General features: G+C 34.4%; 2 protein-coding genes across 2 annotated transcripts in view; both read left to right on the top strand.

The window, feature by feature from the left end:
- Window positions 1-24649, top strand: part of LOC106619349 (Down syndrome cell adhesion molecule 1) — a 146808-nt gene that overhangs the window by 90614 nt on the left and 31545 nt on the right.
- LOC138856879 (hemicentin-1-like) lies at window positions 661-23892 on the top strand. Its single transcript, XM_070107759.1, is given in 35 exon segments — window positions 661-898; window positions 1021-1308; window positions 1420-1707; window positions 1834-2124; window positions 2220-2510; window positions 2646-2936; window positions 3063-3353; window positions 3827-4117; window positions 4586-4957; window positions 4960-5298; window positions 5410-5700; window positions 6075-6365; window positions 6502-6792; window positions 6997-7281; window positions 7985-8284; window positions 8657-8944; window positions 9358-9645; window positions 9997-10284; window positions 10371-10658; window positions 11101-11388; window positions 11504-11794; window positions 11907-12194; window positions 12504-12728; window positions 12926-13213; window positions 13411-13698; window positions 13820-14107; window positions 14354-14641; window positions 15412-15699; window positions 15911-16204; window positions 16394-16681; window positions 17913-18212; window positions 18579-18869; window positions 19996-20274; window positions 20647-20931; window positions 23882-23892. Coding segments are annotated over 35 exon segments (9870 nt in total).

Below are 24649 nucleotides of genomic sequence, written 5' to 3'. Positions count from 1 at the left end.
GAATCGGTGCGTGCGCGTCATGCTGGCAATTTTAGCTGCGTTGCGACAAATAACGCTGGTGTTACCACGCATTGGGCTGTGCTGGCGGTTAATGGTTAGCTGTAGAGTTAGAGCGATTTACATTAGTGATTTTGCTACTTTTTATTGTTTTATAATTTAATTTTCGCTAACACAGTTGCATTCCTTTTCCCACTTGCGTACTTTCATTCCCCTCCACTCATGCAGTTTTGCCACAAATTGTGCCTTTCGATTTCGGCGAGGAGCGCATCAACGAACAGGATATGGTTTCAGCCTCTTGTACAGTCAATAAAGGTGACCTGCCAATCGATATATATTGGATGAAAAACGGCGGACGAGTCTATACGAACGATGGTTTGATTGTCACACGAAATAGCCAACGGTTAAGTGTTTTAAGCATAGAATCGGTACGCGCACGTCATGCGGGCAATTATAGCTGTGTGGCGACAAACAATGCGGGCGCAACACGACAATCCGCCATGTTGGCGGTGAATGGTTGAGAGCGTTATAAATTGATTTTAATAAATGTAGTACTTTTCTATTTTATTATAATTTTTTTGCGATTTATTTCCTAACCCACCCGCCAACTTAGTCCTACCACAAATCTTGCCTTTCCATTTCGGCGCACAAAATATTAATGAAATGGATATGGTGTCAGCATATTGCACAGTAAACAAAGGCGATCTACCGCTGGATATTTATTGGACGCGCAATGGAGGACGCGTATTCACGAATGACGGTTTAGTAGTGACACGCAATAGTCAACGCATTAACGTACTCAGCATCGAATCGGTACGCGCACGTCACGCCGGCAATTACAGCTGCGTGGTGACAAATAATGGTGGCGTAACCAAGCAGTCGGCGTTACTCGCCGTGAATGGTTAAAATACAAACGCTATACAAAATAATTCTCTGCTTCTTTGAGATATATTTATCAAGTATACATTTTTTAATTCAATCTTTACTTTTCTACCAATCGCCTCTACGTTTACCCTACCCCAGTCCTACCACAAATATTACCCTTCGATTTTGGTGATGAGAGCATCAATGAAATGGATATGGTTTCGGCTTACTGCAGCGTTAAAAAGGGCGATCTGCCGCTGGATATTTATTGGACGCGGAATGGCGGACGCGTCTTTACCAACGATGGTTTAGTTGTCACACGCACTAGTCAACGCATTAGCGTACTCAGCATCGAGTCGGTACGTGCGCGTCATGCGGGCAGTTTTAGCTGTGTGGCGACAAATATTGGCGGCGTGACCAAGCAGTCGGCTTTGTTGGCTGTGAATGGTTTGAGAGCGATATATAGTTTTGTGAAGTACTATTTAGTCTTTTCTGTGTTTAAGAATTTTGTGTTTGTATATTAATTTTCGTTTTCAACTCCCTTTTACCGCTTCATAGTCCTACCACAAATTTTAACCTTCGACTTCGGCGCACCCGTTAATGCACAGGATATGGCTACTGTAAATTGCGCCGTAACCAAGGGTGATCTACCCTTGGACATCTTCTGGCGTTTTAATGGTTTTCGCCTCTTCGGTTCCAACGACGGTGTAGTGATAACACGAAGCGGTCAACGTATTAGTATGTTGAATATAGAATCGGTAAGATCGCGTCATGCGGGCAATTATAGCTGTGTGGCGAGCAATGCGGCTGGAAGTGTTGAACATGCATCGTGGTTACTTGTCAATGGTAGTTGTTGCCTTCAACAAATCATTTGAAAATATTTTCATTTGTTTTCTTTGCAAGTTTTACATTTCTTTCTGCTGTTTCTTGTTTTGGTTTTAACAAGCCATAATTTTCTCCCTCCGCCATCAGTTCCTCCCTCCATAGTGCCTTTCTCCTTTGCGGAGGAACCTGTCAACACTGGCGAGAGCGCCGGCGTACAGTGTATGATACAGAAGGGTGATGTACCCATTACGATTAAGTGGACTCTCAACTCCAGACCGGTTATAAACGGCGAAGAGGGTTTAGCTATACTTAAGCTCTCGCCAAAAAGTAGTGTTTTGAATATTGCCTCAGTTGAGGAACAGCATCGTGGACTTTTCAAATGTATCGCTGAAAATAAGGCCGGCACCGACTTTTACGTCGCTGAATTGAAAGTTAATGGTATAAAGTTTTGGGTGTTAGCTGCTTTTGTAGTTGATGTTGTAGTTTATTTTATTGATTTTTCTTATACGCTTAAAGTTTTCCCTCTTTACCAGTTCCTCCCTCCATTATGCCATTTTCTTTTGGCGATGAACCCATAAATAATAGTGAAAATGCTGGCGTGCAATGTATGATTCAAAAGGGTGATATACCAATTAACATTAAATGGACACTGAACTCAAGACCCATTATTAATGGGGAGGAGGGCATAACTATATTGAAGCTATCGCCAAAAACAAGTGTGCTGAATATCGCTGCCGTTGAGGAACATCATCGTGGATTATTCAAATGCATTGCGGAAAATAAGGCGGGTTCAACCTTTTATGCGTCCGATTTGAAAGTTAATGGTACAAAATAGGTCTTAAATATACATAAAATGTGGTAAAGGATTTTGTTATGCTTGTAAAATTTGTTTGTTGAGTAAATTTTGCACCCAAAATCTTAATTTTCTTTCTCCACTCCTCAACCTTACACTCCGTCAGTTCCACCTCAAATCATGCAATTCAGTTTCGGTGATGAGGCTTTGAATTTCGGTGAAATGGCTGGCGCACAGTGTATGGTTACTAAGGGTGACTTGCCGTTGAATACCCGCTGGACTTTGAATTCAGCACCAATTATAAACGGCGAAGAAGGTTTTACTTTGATGCGCATGAATCCACGCACCAGTTCACTGAGTATTAACACACTTGAGGCAAAACATCGTGGCGTTTATAAGTGTATTGCGAATAATAAAGCGGGATTTGCAGAATATTCGGCTGAATTGCATGTTAATGGTTTGTCAAAGATACGCGCTGAATAAGCGCTTACAAAACTTAAAACCATTTAATTTTTTTTCTTAATTTTACCTGATCCCCCAAAATTCCTTTTGAGAAAATACTGTATATCCTTTTTCTGTGCAGTTCCACCACACATATTACCTTTTAGTTTTCCCGCTGAGGTTGTTAATATGGGCGATATGATAAGCGCTACGTGTATGATCTTAAAGGGCGATTTGCCGCTCGATATTTTCTGGACGCTCAATAACGAACCGATTGCTAAAGGCGGCGATGGTTTCAATATAATGAAATTAAATGCTCGTACCAGTTACATGAGCGTTGACTCATTGGAGGCTAAACATCGTGGTACTTATCGTTGCATAGCTGTAAATTTAGCTGGACTTGCTGAATATGCTGCTGAATTGCAGGTTAATGGTGCGTGAACGACAAAATTGTAACTCCGTAAAAAGTTAACGTAATTTTACTAACAAATATTGTAAACATAGTAATATATTGCTACATAGAAGTGCTGAATTACACAGAAGTGTCGCTTAATTCTTCTAGAAATACATCTTCTATATCACTTCCAGCAAATATAAAAATATATCGACAAGTTTGGTGTTGGTGCAGTTTGTAATAAATCATAGGTACAGAGTGATAAAAAGTATTGTGCTAAATTGGCGTTGAAAAGTAGATCTGTTTATTAGTTATTTTTTTAATTCACTGATATGGTTTTCGAGCAACCTCTGCTCCTATTCTTGAGGTTGTTAATATTGGTGATATTACGAATAGATAATATTTTTAGTTCCTTCGATATCTCAAGCCGATACATAAAATTCAACTCCAAATTTTAAGGGATTGTTTAAAATTTGCTGAATAAATTTAACTAAACTCACAATCTCGCACAGTTCCTCCGCACGTAATACCTTTTAGTTTTCCCGCCGAAGTGGTTAATATGGGCGACATTATCAGCATTAATTGCGTAGTTCTAAAGGGAGATTTACCGCTCGATATATATTGGACCATCAATAATGAGCCTATAACATCAGGCGTCGATGGTTTTACTATTATGAAATTGAATCCGCGTACTAGCTACTTAAGTGTTGATTCATTAGAGGCCAAACATCGCGGTATATATCGTTGCATAGCTATGAATTTTGCTGGGCTTGCTGAATATGCGGCTGAATTGCAAGTTGATGGTGCGTTTAGTAAAAAAAATATAATTTTTGGCATTTTACTAGTATATATACTCATACATAATATTAATCCTTCTATAAGCTTTTTCAACGATAAATAACTGTACTGAATTATCAAGTATTCACTCGCTTGATTTTGAAACATTTTTTCTACACTCAACTAATTTATAAATTCACAAAAGAGCTGCATATTCAATACGTTTGGTGTTGGTGTAGTATATTAGTAGTAGCTTTTCAAAATAAAAGGAGCTGAGTAAAAATTAAATTCAGATATTGTATACAAGTATATTTAACTGCGCCCAAAGAAATTGTTCAGAAAAACATTATTTACTTAATTAAAGTTACGATTTTTTTTGTTTCAAATGTTCTTGAGCCTCACACAGTGACGTTGCTAAACCGGCTAGTTCTGTTCGGCTTAGTTTTTCAAATTAAGCCATGCTGAATTCATATTTCGTGTTTTTCTGCCCATAGTTGCTCCACAGATTAGCCCATTCAGTTTTGGTGATGAACCACTTAATCGTGGCGAGGTCGCTAGTGTTACTTGCGTCGTACCAAAAGGGGATTTACCACTCGACATCTACTGGACATTGAATTCAGCGCTAATTGTAAATGGTGAAAATGGTTTTAACATATTCAAAATGAATAAACGCACGAGTTCTCTGAATGTAGACTCACTCGAAGCAATGCACCGCGGCACATATAAGTGTTTAGCGAACAATTCAGCGGGTTATGCAGAATATGTTGCGGTTTTAGAAGTGAACGGTTTGTTTTAATATTCCATATTTCTTAGTTATTGGTTTAGTATATAAAGGAGCTATTAAGAAATTATGTTTTTTTATTATTTTATTTTGTATTCATTCCATATTATCCATTATCCTTAAATTTTCGCGAAGTGCCACCCCAAATACAACCGTTCGACTTTGGTGAGGAGCCAGCTAATACTGGTGAAATTGCTGGTGTGTTTTGTATGATACCGAAAGGTGATTTGCCTATGGAAATACGCTGGACTTTAAATTCAGCGCCTATTATAACTGGCGAACATGGGTTTACGTTATCGCGTATGAATCCACGCACTAGCTCGCTCAATATTGATTCATTAGAAGCGCGTCATCGGGGCATTTATAAATGCATTGCATCTAACAAGGCAGGCAGTGCTGAATATAGTGCTGAATTGCATGTGAATGGTTTGTGCAAACAAACATATATAGAAAAAAATATATAAATATATTTAGTTTTACATTTATTTGTTGTTGTGTTTTTTGTTGCTTAACTTTTATCGTTTCTTTAAATTGAAGTACCACCACAAGTGTTACCATTTTCCTTTGGAGAAGATACTGCTGATATGAGTGAAATTGCAAGCATTAATTGTGTTGTACCCAAAGGCGATTTGCCAATTAAAATACGTTGGTCGCTGAATTCGGCGCCTATTGTGAATGGTGAAAATGGGTTTTCTATAATACGCCTGAATAAACGTACCAGTTCGCTCAATATCGACTCATTAGCAGCGTTGCATCGCGGTACATATAAATGTATTGCAACAAATCAGGCGGGAACTAGCGAATACGTAGCTGAATTACAAGTCAACGGTTTGTTTTTGCTTGTGAAAACATTTGCAGTAATTAATTGTAGTTTCGCATACACGCTGAATAGGCTTTTTGTAGTTCTGTAGTGATATGAAAACGCTTTTGCATTTTTTGCGTGCACATTTGCTGAATTCGTTACATGATCGTTGAAAATGTGCGCCTAATGCATATAAAATATGTTAATATATTTTAATTCTCAACTGTTTTGCCATTTTGTTTTCATATTAAAAAGGTACATAAGAAAAACTTTTTTTCAGTTTTCAAAGCTAAGTGGGTCTAAAAATATTAAAAGTTTTCTTATAATAATTATTTTAATGTCTTTATATAAAAAAAATGAAATGTGTATTTTGTTTGTATGAACCGCACTTTTATATCAGTCGCACCACAAGTCATGCCATTCAGTTTTGGCGAGGAACCCTCAAATTATGGCGATAGCACCGCTGTGCAGTGTATGGTCTTCAAAGGCGATACACCACTACAACTCCACTGGACGCTAAATGGACAACCGATCACAAATGAACACGCCGGAATACGTATTATTAAAATGTCACCAAAACTAAGTTCGCTTAGCATCGATGCCATCAATGGACATCATCGTGGCACCTATAAATGCATTGCGAACAATGCGGCGGGCAGCGCAGAGCAAATAGCTGAATTACTAGTGAATGGTGGCTGCGCTGAATACTAGCTCAATTAATGTAGACATTTAAAATTACTTTTAATTTTGGAAAATTTTTATTTTAAACAAAGTTTCCTTGCCTTTTGTACACTGTCACACAAAACTCTCACTTTTTTGCCATACAGTGCCACCACAAATTATGCCCTTCTCATTTGGTGATGAAGCGACAAATTCTGGTGATTCTCTGGGTGTGCAATGTTCGGTCACCAAAGGTGATCTACCCATAAATATTACATGGACGCTGAATAATCAAACGTTGAAAACTGGCGATTACGAAATTATTATCGGTCGCATGTCGACAAAGTCGAGTACATTGAATATCGATTATATCGCTGCCGAACATCGCGGTGTCTACGCGTGTATAGCAACGAATCGCGCGGGCGTGAGTTCCTATCAGGCCGAGTTACAAGTCAATGGTTATTGAAAGAAAAATTATTAAACATAAAAAAAAATTGATTATTGTTTGCTACTAATTCACATAATTGGTTTATACTCATATTTATGTATATGTTTTTGTATATAAAATAAAACATTTGTATTTTCCCTACGCTTCCTATTCACTATCGCTTGCCGGCTTTCAACCCATCCTCCCTTTTTTATGTATGTTTGTACATATGTAGTACTACCTGCTATACATCCTTTTAACTTCGATGCTGAGGCAAATGAAGGGGACAGCGTACAACTGACTTGTCATGTGGCAAAGGGTGATTTGCCGCTGAAGATTCGTTGGACCCACAATGAGTTGCCATTGTTTTCGCATATGGGTGTGTTGGCTAGCAAGATTGGTGATCGCATTAGCTTATTGACAGTGGAATCGGTGAAGGCTGCGAATTGGGGCAATTATACGTGTGTGGCCAGCAATAAAGCGGGCCAGAGTGCTTACACTGCCGAATTGTTGGTTAATGGTATTTGCTTAAGACAAAAACATTTGAACGTATTTATTTTGAAATCTTTATATATGTTTAGTATCCTTTTCGTTGTTGTAATTTATACGTTCATCCACAATATTCAGAAAGCACAAGATTTAAACTGAAATATATGTGTAAATGTTTTAGGCTGAATGTATGTTTAATTAAAATATAAACTCATTAAAAACAAGATAAAGTGTGCAAACAAAATAATAGCAATGCTTTAATTGCGCTGAATTAAGGTGGAAAGCGAAAATTTGGTGAATATAACCAATTTCGTATATTTTGATTTAATATAAATTAGTTGAATATCGCTGAATTAAACTGAATGAGAAAAAAATTAATAGTGAAAAATAAATTATTCTTACCAATTCCGTGGTTCATGATACGGAATAAATAATAAGTGCTGAATTATACTTCGCTGAATTAAACTGATTGTAGCAAAAATTACAAAATGTGTTTAAAATATATCGTTTAGATCAGAACTGTTAAATTTATAGTGCAGAAATATGTTTAATCTATTATAGTAGCTAGGAGATCCAAATGCGTTTTAAAAGAATATAATTAGATAGTAAAATTGTGTGAATTTGACTGAAATTTAGCGAATTTCGTTATAAAAGGTACTATACTCGCTGTATTACCAATTAACCTCAATCACTTTTAAAACCCTTATTCTAAATTTTGAAAATTTATTCTTTAGTCCTTCCACAAATCACACCCTTCAGTTACGACGACATAATCAACACAGGCGACTCCATCGATTTGCTTTGTCAAATACAGAAAGGAGATCGTCCAATCAAAATCAACTGGAGTTTTGAACGCGTCGCTGGTGACGCGCGATACGACACACTCCAACCGATAATGCGTACAAATCGTTTTAGTAGCAAATCGAGTGTGTTATCGATACCACGTGCCACACCCGCACACACTGGCACCTATACTTGTACGGCCAGTAATGCGGCTGGCTCAACGACATACAGCACAAATGTTACCGTGAATGGTATATAGTAATAGATATGAATTAACAAGTCTTCAATGCCTATTTTTAAATTAATTATCATCATTGTGGATGTTTTAAAATTGGATCTAATATTGGTGGGCTCGGTTGCGGTGCTCAAAATTACTAAACATCCTCCTCTACATATAAATATAAATATTATATAGATATAATATCTGTTGAGCGGCTATTTATGTATATGCACTATGTATATTTGAGAGTAAAATGTAATAAAGCGTGCATAACAAATTACACTCCACCACACTTTCTAACAATTTATATCTCTATAATCCAAACTTTCCATTTAATGTTACTAAACAACCAAGAAAATATTTTATATTCTCTCGTACACACACTGTTACTAAAATCCTTCAGTGCCGCCGCGTATAACACCTTTTCAATTTGGCGAAGAACCCTTGAACTTCGGTGAACCCGCGTCTATACAATGCACCATTGCCGGTGGAGATTGGCCAATGAGTGTTAAGTGGTTGCTAAATGATTATCATCTGCCTGCCCACTTGAATATAGCAACGACAAAATTCACAAGACATACACATGCTCTGGCCATAGAAAGTGTGACAGCTGATCATGCAGGAAATTACACTTGCATCGCTGAAAATTGGGCGGGAAAGGCAGAGTATACGACACCTTTGATTGTGAATGGTTTGCAAAAGCTTGAAACTACTGTTACTTTGTTAGAAGATTTAACATTATTTTAATTTGAACCTTAAACCCAATCCAATTTACATACCACGAAACTTGTAAAATCTGAGCTGAATGCGTTTAAATTGTATTCAGCGCGAAAAATTTGAACTGGTTTTAAAACTCACATGTAATTGAAGCTGTGCTTACAATATTTTATATATTGTCTAAGCATATATAATACGAAAAATTTATAGCTATTTTTGGTTTTCGTTAAAGCATTTTAGTATTGATCCTATTATTCCTTATCCTTTCAGTAAGTGTTAAGCGCTAATTGCAAACTCAATTCTTAATTTCAAATGTCTTTGTAAGCTCAGTAAAAGATAAATTATAACTTTTTAATTTGTATTACAATATAATTTCATTGCAAAAAGTTGCTCCGAAAATTGCACCATTCGATTTTGGTGAGGAACCGCTCAACTACGGTGAACCCGCCTCCATACAGTGCACAATACTGGGTGGTGATCTACCCATCAATGTTACATGGTTGCTGAATAATGCTGCTATTGATAGCTTTCATGACATATCACTATCGCGTATTGGTAAACGTGTAAATGTGTTGACCATCGAAGCCGTCGCGGCTCATCATGCGGGAAACTATTCATGTCGCGCGCATAATAAAGCCGGCATTACAGAGCATGCAGCGCGTTTGATAGTGAACGGTTTGTTTTTTATCTATTAAGAAAGCAGAACTATATCGGATGTGATAATTTTGATTTTTACAATTTTTTCTTTTGTTAAATTCACCAAACTCCCCACTTGCGTATTGTTTAAGTTATAACCAAAAATTGTGTTTCGGCTGCGCTGAATTGTATCAGCAGTCGTCCAGTGTATCGGTTGTTACTATACTAAGAATTTCGTGAAATATTGGTTGCACTAACTTATTAAAAAGGGTGCTGAACTGTCCCTACATACATACAACGAATTTTTTGTCGGGCAAAATATGTTTATTTAAACGTTAAGTTTATATAAGTATGAGCTTATAAATATTTTGTTTATTTTTGTACGAAAAGTCGCTCCGAAAATAGCACCATTCGATTTTGGTGAAGAGCCTCTCAACTACGGCGAACCTGCTTCCATACAGTGCACCATACTCGGTGGTGATCTACCCATCAATGTTACCTGGCTGCTAAATAACGCCACCATCGATAGATACCACGATATATCCTTTTCGCGTATTGGCAAGCGTATCAATGTTTTATCTATTGAATCAGTTGCTGCGCATCATGCCGGCTTTTATTCGTGTCATGCTCAAAATAAAGCTGGCATAACCGCGCATACAGCTCGCTTAGTTGTTAATGGTTGGTGTAAAAGTTTGATATAACATTTTTTGTTTTCTCTTCTTTTTTTTTTTGTTATTTTCCTTTCCCGAAATTGTTGCCCTAAGTACCACCAAAAATTACACCCTTCTCGTTTGGTGATGAACCCATGAACTTTGGCGAGCCTGTTTCGGTACATTGCACCATTTCGGGTGGTGATCTACCCATCTCTGTAATATGGACTTTGAACAGACACCCGTTATTGCCGGAACTGGAGATTTTGACTGAGAAACGTGGCCAACGTATACATAATTTAATGATCGATGCAATCGAGGCGAAACATGCGGGCAATTATACTTGCATTGCAAGCAATTCAGCCGGTCGTGCCGAACATTCAGCTGAATTGATTGTGAATGGTTTGTGTGAACGAAAATTTTTAAAGCGCGAACGTTTAATTCGTGGCAAGTCATGTTAGATATAGTAGTTTAAATTTGCTTAATCCTATCCCAATACACATTTGCTGTATAACTGGTGATATTATTTGTTGTGTGCTGAATACATATGAATTTTTTTTAAGGAAATGCAATGAGATGGAAATCCTTATTTAATAATTTTTGAACCTCTTTGGCACAAATTTTATTTACTAAATACAAAAAAAGTTCGAAGAAATGACGCTGAATAGCCTAGAATAGTTATTTTTAATGATAAGTTATATGTTGCAAAAGCTGATTTTGATACAAATTATGGTTGAAAAGCGCTGAAAAGTACGCAGAATTCAAACCTTAGCTAGAAGTAGAACACTTAAATCTGTATGACGTTGCTTTATTAAATTTTTTTACTGATTACTTATTTGCTCAGTATCACCAAAAATCAGCCCATTTTCATTTAGCGAAGAATCGATGAGTTTCGGTGAATTTGTTAATATACAGTGTACCATTGCCGGTGGGGATTTACCAGTTCGCATTACATGGACTCTGAATGGAAAACCATTCGAGGATTATCTTGAAATTATTACGACGAAACGTGGTAAACGCATTAGTGAACTCACAATTGAATCTTTGTCGGCCAAACATACGGGAAATTATAGCTGCATAGCTGAAAATCGTGCTGGTCGCGTTAATCACACCGCTGAATTGCGTGTTAACGGTGCGGAATGTGCTCAATATACAATTTGTATAATATAAATATTTAAGTTTACTTTTTTAAAAATATTGTTTATACCTATTCCTAGACTTAACCCTCCCACCATTCCCCTTTTAAGTGCCGCCTAAAATCGCAAATTTTGATTTCGGCGAAGAACCCTCGAATTTTGGCGAATCTGCTAGTGTACAATGCTTGGTAACTTCTGGTGATTTTCCTGTAAGCTTTGCTTGGCTCTTTAATGGTCGTCAAATCAATGACAATGTCTACGACGTTTCAATGGTGAAATTAGGGAAAAAGATAAGCGCTCTCTCCATCGATTATGTGCGTGGTCATCATGCTGGAAACTATACATGTGTGGCCGCCAATAAGGCAACATCCGTAAATTATACCGCTGAATTGGTGGTGAACGGTATTTGTTTTGCATTTAGTAATTTAAGATGATACAATTCTTACCTATCTTTAATATTGTATTTTTTTCATTAATTTTTCCACAATTCCTCAATCACAACACTTACTTTTAGTTCCCCCAAAAATTGCACATTTCGATTTTGGCGATCACGCGGTGAATTTTGAAGAATCAGTCTCCGTAAATTGTCTCATATATTTGGGTGATTTACCAATGGATATCACTTGGCTCTTTAATGGCCAGCCAATAAACATTTATACTGGGGTATCTATAGTGAAGGGTGGCAAAAAGGCTAGCATATTGACCATAGACTCCGTACATGCCGGCCATGCGGGCAACTATACATGCAAAGCGCGCAATGATGCAGCTGCTGTGGAGTATACAGCGGAATTGATTGTTAATGGTAGTTTTTTAATTTTCCACTTACCTTTTAAGCGCTGAATTTATTTTATGTTACGTTTGCTGTAATTTTTGTGTGGTTTTTGATTTACAATAGATCCTTTTCATAAATGTAGAGGGGTGTTGACATGTTTGTTTGAAAAGTGTTGCAGAATGAGAGCTGTTTTACATTTAAATAATTAACTGAACGCAATAACAGAACTGAAAATTAGTGCTTACAAAAGATATTGCTAACATATGAAGTTAGTGACTATTCTCTTTAAAAAAATTTAAAAAACTAATAGCATTTTTATTTACAAAAAAATTTATTCAGCACCACCAAAAATTGTGCCATTCGATTTTGGTGACAAACCTGCAAACTTTGAGGACTCAGTTTCGGTAAATTGTTTAATTTCTTCTGGAGATATGCCAATCGATATAGAATGGCTCTTTAATGGCGAACCGGTAAATTATTTTGCGGGTGTTAATGTTATGCGCGGCGGTAAGCGCATTAGTTTGCTCAGCATCGACTCAGTGCATGCAGGACATGCGGGAAACTGTAACTGCGGGGCTGTAAAGCGCGTAATAAAGCCGCTACGGATGAGTACTCAGCACAGTTGATTGTTAACGGTTATTTAAAAAAAATTCCTTAATATTCATCTTAATAGTAGTTTTTATTTGTATTTGCTTACAACTTAATTATTTACAAAGAATTTATATTTATTTTCTTCATATCCCGCATTTTTTATACATAAGTGCCTCCTAAAATTACGCCCTTCGACTTCGGTGAGGAACCGGCGAATGTTGAAGACTCTGTTTCGATAACTTGCCTCATATCTTCTGGTGATTTACCCATTGATATCGAATGGTTGTTCAATGACTATGCTATAAGCTCGTACTCGGGTATAACAGTTGTGAAGGGTGGTAAACGTACCAGTATGTTGACCATAGACAATGTACATGCTAGACATGCCGGAAAATACAGTTGTAAAGCGAAAAATTATGCTGCAGCTGTAAATTACACAGCTGAATTAGTGGTTAATGGTATATAGCTTTTAATGATGCCAATTTAAGTAGCGCTGAATAATATTTAATAGAGTTTGTGGTATTTATTTTTTGTGTGTTTACCTCATTTTGTTCTTTGAAAATTAAAATATTTATAAAAATTCCTACCTTTGAAGATACTTAGTACTATTTTCATTTATCGATGTACATGCCTACATATTTCCTACCATCCCTAGTCGCCCCTAAAATCGTACCTTTCGACTTTGGTGTAGTTCCCGCCAACTTTGAGGACTCTGTCTCTGTGAATTGTCTCATTTCCACTGGTGATATGCCTTTAGACATCGAATGGTTATTCAATGGTGAACCGGTTAATTATTTCGCTGGTGTAAATGTGATGAAAGGTGGCAAGCGGACAAGTTTGTTAACTATTGACTCAGTGCACGCAGGGCACGCGGGCAATTATACTTGCAAAGCGCGTAATAAAGCAGCCATGGATGCCTACTCAGCACTGCTGATTGTAAACGGTTACTACGTTATTATATATTACTACTTAGTTTACATTTTATATATTGTCAAAATGTTTGAAGTGGTTACAAAAAAATATGTTGTTTTTGTTTTTTCTTAACTATTTGAATCCCAAAAAAGTTCCTCCAAAAATAACACCTTTCGATTTTGGTGGGGATCCGGCAAACGTTGAGGACTCAGTGTCGGTTACCTGCCTTATTTCTTCCGGTGATTTACCCATCGATATAGAGTGGTTATTCAATGATTACGCCATTAGTTCGTACTCCGGTGTATCGGTCATGAAAAGTGGCAAACGTACGAATATATTGACTATTGATAATCTGCACGCTAGGCATGCGGGAAAATATACTTGTAAGGCGAAAAATCATGCAGCCGGCGTAAATTACACCGCTGAATTAGTAGTGAATGGTATATTTGTTTCAATTAATTAAAATTTGAATCCGCTGAATTGTGCTGAATTGCGTTAAATAACTTACACATCATTTTCAGTACTTTCCTTTATTTGTTTATATTTATGTTATATTTATTTGTTAAACCTGTTTACATTACATTAAAACCCGAAACACTCTTTAACTCAACCCTTACCCATCTACCACACGATACTCGTAACTAATTTTCACACAATTGCTGAATAAAATGTTACAACATTTCCAGTGGCCCCAAAAATAGCTCATTTCGACTTTGGGGAAACACCTACTAATTTTGAGGACTCCGTCTCTATTAATTGTCTGGTTTCATCGGGTGATTTGCCACTAGATATCGAATGGCTGTTTAATGATTACCCGCTTAATTCTTATTCCGGTATTACCGCCACAAAAATGGGCAAACGTTTGAGTGTATTGATGATAGATTCGGTAAATGCGCGTCATGTTGGCAACTATACATGTAAAGCTAAAAATCTATGGGCGGCGAGCAGTTATACTGCACAATTAATTGTGAATGGTAGTATTGGATATAAAATTCAAAATTTATCTAAACATATGTACATATATTTTGTTGTAATACTTAATTTCTCAACTTTTGTTGAAATACTTTGTCTTTACCTATATGACCCTCTTTCTTAAAACAATATCCAAAAACCTGAAGAGCATGTCTTACATTATTAGTGTGGTTAATATAATCTTGCTTTTATGTTTACACTTTTATTGTGGTGAATTAGCGCTGAATTAATTGAAAATTGCTTTTTTAGAACTGCTTTTAATATTTTTTATGTTTTTTTTTTAGTTTTTCATATGTAATTAATGCGCAGAGTTGCAGTAGTAATGTAGTTTTTCTGTGAAAAAGGGTCTGTTGTATTGGCTCCTGTTAAGCATGTTGCTTACAATATATTATAGCATAAATTGAAATATAATGGAAATAATACATTATTGTCTATTTGTCAGGTTGTACAGAATACTCTAAAGAAAAAAGTATTTCTATCAGAATATTATTCTGGATATACGAAATAGCTGAATTTTGAAATACGCTTTACACATATGTTTGGTTGATTTTTGTATTTGATGCTTTTGTAGCGTCCGGAGTGTATACCACAATATATTTTTTATAAAAAAACAAAATTAAGTTCAATTTTCACGGATTTTGGAAATAGTAAATTATAGAAACTGCTGAATAGCTGAATTGAAGTATTTTTGTATACATTTTCAAACCGTTATTCTGAGTTGTTTGTCCGACGATTTTATCGATGGGTCTGATTATACTTTTTAACAATGCAGTACCACCAAAAATCACACCTTTCGACTTTGGCGAGGAACCTGCGAATTTCGGCGACTCTGTAACCATACAATGCACTATTTCTAAAGGTGATTTACCGGTCGATATCACTTGGCTATTCAACGATTATCCGATAAACGATTATTTGGGTGTTACCACATCGAAAATTGGAAAGAAAGTAAATGTTTTAACTATCGATTCGGTGAATGGCAATAATGCTGGCAACTACACATGCAAGGCGCGTAACGAGGCGCAGATAACGGTATATACGGCAGCGTTGATTGTAAATGGTGGGCGGTGAAAAAGAAGAAACTATTATTACATATATATATCAATAGCTAAAAAACGTCTGTTAGAAAATGTTATGATAGGAAGCTGTTTTTAAGTATTTATAAACAAAATTAACAATTTCTTTTCCTCTTATGTTTTTTCCAAAACCACAATTGTCTACCTTATATTCCTTTCTTTGCCTCTCTTACACCCATTCCGCGCGTCGCAAAGTGCCACCACAAATCTCTCCCTTCTCTAGCGGCAATCAAGCCGTACATCTCGGCCAATATATCACCTATCAGTGCACAATCACCGAGGGTGATCTACCGCTCAACATACGTTGGACCTTTAACAATCAACCACTGGTCAATGACGACGACCAGGACATATTGATCTCGAAATTGGGGCGTCGAAGTAGTGTACTCACCATAGAGAATGTAAGCGCGCGTCATGCCGGAAATTACAGCTGTCATGGCTCGAATGAGGCGGGAAAAGCGAGCTATGGCGCGCAACTCAAAGTTATAGGTTATTCAAAGAATAAAAATCATGAAAAATAATTATTTAAAGAATTATCATTTTCTTAAATTTTTTGGCGCTAATTTTTTACTTATAATTATGATTTCAATTGTATTATTATTTATAAATATTAATTTCTTCTACTTATTGCTATCTATGCCTTCTTTTCCTTCTTTATACTGGTGTACACGCTTTTAGTTTTACCACGCATCATACCCTTTGCTTTTGAGGAGGGCCCCGCCCAGACAGGTCAATATCTGACATTGCATTGCTCAGTGCCCACTGGCGATTTACCGATTGTGATTGTATGGACGCTCAACGATGAACTAGTTAGTGAAGCGATGGGCATTTCGACAATGACAGTCGGTCGTCGTAGCAGTGTGCTGACTATTGAATCTGTCGATCATCAACATGCTGGAAATTTCACTTGCAATGCAAGCAATCGCGCGGGCGTGCAGAGTTATTCTACTGAGTTGAATGTTTATGGTTAGAATTAAATGAAAAAATTGCAAACAAAAATATTTTTAATAAATAACTAACAAAAGTATTGTGGAAATAAAAAATAATCTATTGATAGCTTGAAAATTCCACATGTAGTTTGAGGAAAGAAATGTAAAGCTGCCGTCTGCTAAATATTCACCAATTTTGAATTCTTTACTACACTTCTTCTTATGCACCAAAAAGTTAGCTCTAACACCTGTTTCTACGCAAAGAATGCTATATAATTTTGTGATTGTGCGTTGAAAAAAAGCTGTCTGAATATTCGCAAATTGTTGCTGTCTCTGCTTAATTGTTCTTTTAAACACTAAAAATTGCATGCTGAGCATAAAAATTGCACACGGACTGTGTCAATGCCGCACTATTTCAAACTAAAAACTCAATTCGAAATAATAATCGTACATTTGAAATGCAATTACTGAGTTCAAGGAATAAAAATATACTTAAAAATAAAAAATAGAATAAACGCGATTGCAGTTGACTTTAGTAGTAAACAAAGTTGAGCGCTCACGTTTTAACTGTTGTGATTAGCTGGTGTTCACACTTTGCTAAATATCACTGGGTTCATGCTATATAATAACCGTTCTGAAATATAGAATAAGTAAAATGTAAATGCAAATAGTCGAGGATCATAAAAAATCATTTGGAAAAAGTTATGGAAAATTTGTTTGGAAACGTTTGCCGATGTAGCAAAAATATTAGACGGTGTTAATGTTCGCTGCAAAGCAAATTAATTTAACGAGAATTATAGAATAAATATTTTCTATATTCAAGAAAATAACTATCGTTGTGATTATAAAATTCTAAAATTGGGCTTCTATTATGTTCACATATTCGCATTTAATAGATTAATTTTTTTGTTTCGTTGTATTTTTTTATTATTAAAAAATGGCATATGCATAAAAGGATGTTGTACGTTTTTAATTTTGATACTGTTATATCATTGAAATAAGGAAAAAAATTCTCTAAATATTTGCTTTACAGCAAAAATGTTTTTGAAGCAATGTTTTCGGAAAGCTGTTTATATAAATCACGATTTTCAATAAGAACGGATTTTTGAAAAGTAATTTGTAGTAAAAGAAGTAGTTTCTAGCGTAAAGTGAACACAGCCTTAGTCTGACAACTTGACATCGATAAATTCGTTAATAATTTAAATAGAAAAACATTATTAACAGCGAAATTAATACATAACAAAATTTTTTCTTAAAAATATCAACAGTACTCCCTAAAATTGCACCTTTCACCTCTGGTGCGGATGCTTTTTTCCCCGGTGATTATTGTACACTTCAATGCTCTATCATACATGGTGATCATCCGCTTTTGGTGTATTGGTATTACAACGGCTTGCCGCTGAATGAAAGTTACGCACAACAGCGTGGCATAACCATTTCAAAAATGGGTTCACGCAGCTCTGCCTTGACTATCGAATCGATAGAGGGCACACATGCTGGCAATTATACGTGCTATGGCAAGAATGCGGCTGGTGTAACCAATTATACGGCACAGCTGATTGTCAATGGTACAATGAGAGAGAATTTATAAATTAAATTTATCGTATTATTAGTGTTTTGAACTAATTTTTTTCGTTATTTTTTAATTGTTTTTATGTTTTATTTATTTTTTTATGTTTCCAAATCGTCCAACAATGCATTTATCCACCATCGTCTTTGCAATACTGGATGGCACTAAAACGTGTATATCACTAAATGACAATAATCGTTTATCGATAACCGATTATTAAAATATTTCCATTACTAAACCCTCTTTCCTTCCTTTTGTCCTTGAAACGTATGCACAAACAACATAAAATATATACTTCTTGGATCCATTCCCTTCCCATCCGCCGTGCATACCGTCATCTACTTATGACCTGAACACAATTTAGTGCCACCAAAACTTGCACCACTTCCCTCCAACGTCGATTCACCTCTGTATGTGGGTGATTACTTTCAACTAACATGCGCTGTGGTGCATGGTGATGCACCATTCAACATAACCTGGTACTACAATGATGAACCGGCCCAAATGGTCGATGGCATAATGATTTTAATGCATGGTAGACGCAGCAGTTCGCTGAATATTGAAAGCGTAAGCGGTGAACATGCTGGCAAATACACGTGTATGGGTGCAAATCATGCAGGACACACGACAGTCTCAACGAACTTAACAGTAAAGGGTTTGTGTACAAGCTTGGCTTAGTTTAAATAAGAAAAGAACATATTTTAGCGAAGTTTTCTAATAGTTTTAATACTCTTAGTTTAAAAAATAGTTTTTAATGGCTGCGGGCGCACTTTGTTTCCCAAGAAATGGCTTAGCTGAGCATATTAATTCTTTACAAGCGCATATCATTTCGTAAAATGCGTCCAAATATAAAATGCTGCATATTTTTAGGCGCTGAGGCCATTGCGCTTGTGCTTGTGTGTACGTGCTGGCATTTAGTTATTTAGTTGAGCATTATTTCACTGTATTATAGCAATGGTGTTTTGTCCTTGAATGTTTGTAGGGTTATGAAACTTGTTTTTTCACTCAAAATTTCGCTGTCACTTTTGCTGGACCCATAAACTTTGTGTGCATATCGAAATTTTTGCAATTCCTTCAAGCTTAAAAGTAGGCAATGCTAAAAAATCTTTTTATATAATTTTTAATAGTATTTTTGTCGTGCAAAAGCTTTTTAAAAATGGTCGATTTTTTTTTTATATATTTTTTATTTACTGACCGGAAAAAAAATCTGTGGTACAAAATTGTACTGAATATAGTTCGATTCATATAATTAATCCTTTTTTCACAAAATTTAATAAAATAAAGTCTAATTAAAATATTATAGAATGCAAGTCAAGATTGAAGTAAGATTTAAATTAGTCATAATTACACCTTTTTTCCTTAATTAAATTGTAAATTCATTTTTTTAAAATTAAAAACAGTATAAGTAATTTAACACAAACGCAAACTGATAGTATAAATATAAAGAAAATATTTTCGGTTAAAAAACTATTCTTAACAATGCATAAAAATATATTTTAAATGAAAATAATTAAAAAAAAGAAGTAAATTTTTAACTTAAAAATTTAAATTTAATTATGAAACCTATAAAAATTGTAGTATATAAAAATAAAAAAAGCACTGCATACTTTTAGGTAACAAACATTCTTCATGTCTCTGTCATATTTTTTTGAACCCCTACAATGATCATACCTTCCACAAATCAATGCGCACTTATTGTAGTTATTGTACATATGTATGTATTTTTGTCTTTGTCCACGCACTACACGGTTCTCTATTTAATGGTACTACCACACACCCAGAACTTCCTCAACTCGAACAATTTCACTTTAATGCAAACGGTGTAAATGGTGGTCAGGCGGTTCGTGTCATGTGTATGGCCATCTCAGGCGATTTGCCCATCGATATACACTGGCTTAAGGATGGTCAACCTTTGCTGCGTTCGATTTATCATAAAATCGATGAATACACATTAATCTTATCTCTGCGTCAAACTACTATTGGCGATTCGGGGAATTATACGTGTGTTGCGCGCAATGCGGCGGGTGAGGCACGTCGCTGGTCGCTGCTGAAAGTGAAGGGTGAGGGCGTTGTGTGATTCATTAGCCGCATGCCACACTCAGTTTCTAGACTTTGTATTCTTTATAATTTCATTTTTTTTAATCATTTGAAATTCCCAATGAGTTGTAAGGAGTAAACTAAGCATTTAAGCAGTGAGCGTCATCATAAATTCAAAGTGCTTGCAGTGACATAAGGGGTGTTAAAAACAGCGCGGGAAAAAATTTATAAAACATTAATTTTCTTTACGATTATTTAAACACTTATTTTTTTATGAAAATTGCTATATCTAAAATATTTGACAGCTTATTTATTGTCAAATTAATATAATTTTTCACATTTTTCATCTATAAACGAATTCTGCTCTCTATTTGAATTTCTTAATAAATTTTAAGAAACCCCTTTTCTGACCAAACTCTCCATCTCGGCCACACCCTGTCATGTGGGTGACTATGTGCAACTGACTTGCATTGCCAGCAAAGGTGATTTGCCTATTGCCTTCAATTGGTATTTAAATGGGCAACGTATCAGTGGTGAATTGGCCACTTTGGCCAGCGTGGGCGAGCATACAAGTCTTTTGTTAATCAATAATGTTACTTCACCGCATGCGGGTCGCTACACATGTGAGGCAACAAATGCGGCAGGCAGCGCGAACAAGTCCGCGACGCTGACGGTGAATGGTAGGCAAAAAGAAATCGGCTGTAGAAAATTGCATTCAATAGAATTTTTTTTATTAAATTTTGAACTTTTCTCACTGTAATAAAGCGGAAATAAATTGTTAATTGCAAATAAAATCTTAAATACTTTTTCAGTAGTAAATTTGTTAATTAAAGTTTCTTAAAATTTTATTATGAATTCTAAAAATTACATTTGCAAACGCTTTACCGAGACTTAATTGTAGAAATCAAATTTACTTAATTCAATAATTTTTTGATGTACTAGTCAAACTATTTTTTATGCAACCAAAATGACATATTTCATAAAATTTTTAAGTTTTTCGGAACTGAATTTTTATAAAATTATGAATTTCAACATTTAAATTTACTGAATTCGTAATTTTTTTAAATTAAATTTTAATTCAATTGTGGTTATATTAAAATTAAAAATTAAATACGACAATTTTTTTTTCTATTGAAAATTTTATAAAAACAATATTTTTATAAAATAAAGATATTTAAAAAATTTCAAATGAATTTTTTATCGAATAGAAATTTTTATAAAAAAAATTAATTTTATTACATAGAAATATTTTTAAATTTTTACAAATCTTTTTGCAAATTTTCACAACACAGCTATTGATTGAAGCCTATATTTTTTTTTGGTCTACCATAAAGTATAAGAAATTATTAAAAAATGATTTTTAAGAGGCCTCATATTTCTGTTTGGAAAATTATATTTAAGTATTTTTGTTTTGACAAGTTAATTCATTTATTAACTTGGAAATAACCATATTTTTTGAATGAATTTTATGTAAAAGCTTATACAGCATTTAGGATATGGGAAATATGTAAAATTGACTTAATTATTTTCAGAAAAAATGTTTAGCAACAGCATTTTTTAAGAGTTTTTACCGTGTATTAAATTGCATTTTTTTTGGACATGTTTCTTTAAATTATTTAAAAAAATAATAATTTAATGGCTTATACTTTTTGACTTTTTTTTTGGTATATGCAAATTTTTACCAGATAGAGAGCTCATCACCGTCCATAAAAATTATATAATATATTCGCAAATTATCAGCCTACACTCTTTGTAAATATCTAATATTTATCATTAAAATAAAAAATTTCCAGCAAAATCACAGGTGCAAGTCTGTATTATTTCATGTGAACTAAAATGTAAAATAAATTTTTTTTAACATGAATGTTGTCAAAAAGTCTATGGCAAATAATAGCTTGGGTATTTTTTATAAGAAAATCTATGATCATCAGCAACTAATTTAATATAATGAAACAAATTTAAATGGCAAAACAGCTCAAATTCGCAACAGCAACAACAAATAATATCACAAGAAGCACAAACACACAATACATGCATAAACACAGTGCACATTCAGCGCACTCACATACATAGAAAAACACACAGTAACAGGTACTAAGCATACATTTAGGCGCACAAAGGCACTTTTAAATAAGTGAAAGCTACACCAACATCAAATCTGTGCGAGCCCAATTGAACAAAAAACATTTGCATTGCATTAAATTACAAATAAATAAATTGTTAAAACAATGTGCAATTTTCGTTTTTTTTCTTGTTTTCTGGTTTGATATTAGTCACTTCATTTTAAATTATTAAATTTTCTAATTTAAACATTTTATTTTTCTTTTTCTTTTATTTTTTTGAATTGCATTTTCTGCATATTATTAGTAATTTTTACATATGAGTATGCAATTATTAAAAATAAATTATAATTCGAAGCAAAAACTAAATAAAATAAAACATACGAATTTTGTAAATGTGCGCAGCAAGCAAAACTATATCATTTTTTTTTCAAAACAGCAAGAATATGCAGCATAATTTTTCTACGTTCAAACGCTCCTCTATACTCCTCCCTTACTAACAGTTGTTACACCAAAAAATACAATTAACACTTTTATGAAAAAAGTTTGCATAAAATAGATTACTAATAATCCATATGTATGCATGTTTGTATACATAGAAAAATACTAATAACATAACATAAAATAAAATGTTACTAACATTAACACTAGTCAAGCACTGTTAACAAACACATACTGTAAGTACTTTAACATTTCTGTACAGCGCTGTATATCCAACAAAAATTGACACGTCTGTAATATATGTGAAGCTGTTAATAACGGTATTGCTTCACTATCCGCATATACAGTGTTGTTGCAAATTTTTTTGTTTCATTTGTTTTGTGCGAATGGCCCAACAATTTGCATTAAAACCGGTCAAGTGCATAATATATTATTAACAGCTGTGTACAAAATGTATGCTACACAACAGAACAGCTTCAACTCCCGATACGCGCTCATCCATTCTGATCACTAACTCGGTCGCTTCCACTCTCGCAAATTCCCAACCAACTCATTCAGCTACCACCACATCCGCACCCTTGAACATCCTATCTTTAATTAATTTCAATTTTCTTTACACGCATAATTTTTGTATATAAACGAACAAAGTGTTAAATGATGCTGGAAGGAATTGTAAAAAAAATACTTTTAAAAAAATAAACAGATGAATAAGCTTACTTTTCACTTTAAATTAATAATCGTTATCGATTGTAATAGGCAAGTAATCCGTTAATTGCCCAGCTTCAATTGACATTTCGTTTTACGCATGCTTCGTAGTGACATTTAAATTTAGTTTTTTAAAAATATTCATTTCATTTATTCCCACAACATTTCATTTGTCCTTTTTGCCTTCAGTTTGTATAAATGTATGTAGCTTGTTGCTTTCTTTGGTTGTAGTTGTAAAAAAATATTTTAATTTGCATAGTTTTAAGCTGAAGTATTTACAGAAGATTTTGATGTTGTTGGATTTCTTCCAAAGCAAAAATTGTACATTTTTTGAAAAATATTTAAAAATTGTTATTATGAAAATCGTGTGCAAATACATCGTGTAATGAGAATATATTAATCAAACAAATTCCTCTATCAATAGCTGATCACTGATAAGTTTTTTGGCATTTGTATTTTCAGTCAATTAGTGTAAAATTTACGATATAATAATTTTTTGTGCTACTTAGCATAACAGAAAAAGTAATCATAGACTCATTTACTCTAAAGCGCTTAAAACTTAAAAAACAGTTATCAACGACGTAAAAAAATTGTACATGACGAGTTAGAGGTATCAAATATTAAACAAAAAACTTTCTTTTAAAATTAAACTCTAATCTTTTTAAGATAATTGAGTTTTTACTGTCGGTTGAATTTTCTCTTCGACTGTATGATGACTAATGAAATTATCTAACTGTCTAAAGCCAATTTAGTTTTAGTTGGAGTCAATGATAAACACTTTCTCACATTTACTATTATTATCATAAAAAGTCAAAATAAATCAAATACAGTAATACAACAAGAAAATGTTTCAATTGGTAAAAATGTGATTATTTAACTAACGAAACCTTAAATCTATTTGTATAAAAGCTGAAGACAGTTAGTTAAAAATATCGAAAATCGATACTTAATATTTCTCATTACACTGAGTGCACACGATTACTTCTAATGTTTTAATGACTAGAGTTGTTAATATAATAATATCGAATTTAAAATAACTTGTTGGAAATTAATTGCGAAATATTTCTAAATAGTAAATATAGTTAAGCAAAAAATTATAAATTTTTTTTAAGTAACATTTAGGTAAAGTTTCATATAATCAAATTATTTGTTTATAATAAATACTTACAAATAACATCAAAATTTTCGTAAG

Source organism: Bactrocera oleae, chromosome 4 (assembly GCF_042242935.1).
Source record: "Bactrocera oleae isolate idBacOlea1 chromosome 4, idBacOlea1, whole genome shotgun sequence".
NCBI lineage: Eukaryota > Metazoa > Arthropoda > Insecta > Diptera > Tephritidae > Bactrocera > Bactrocera oleae.
This window is presented reverse-complemented; position numbering and strand designations above follow the sequence as displayed.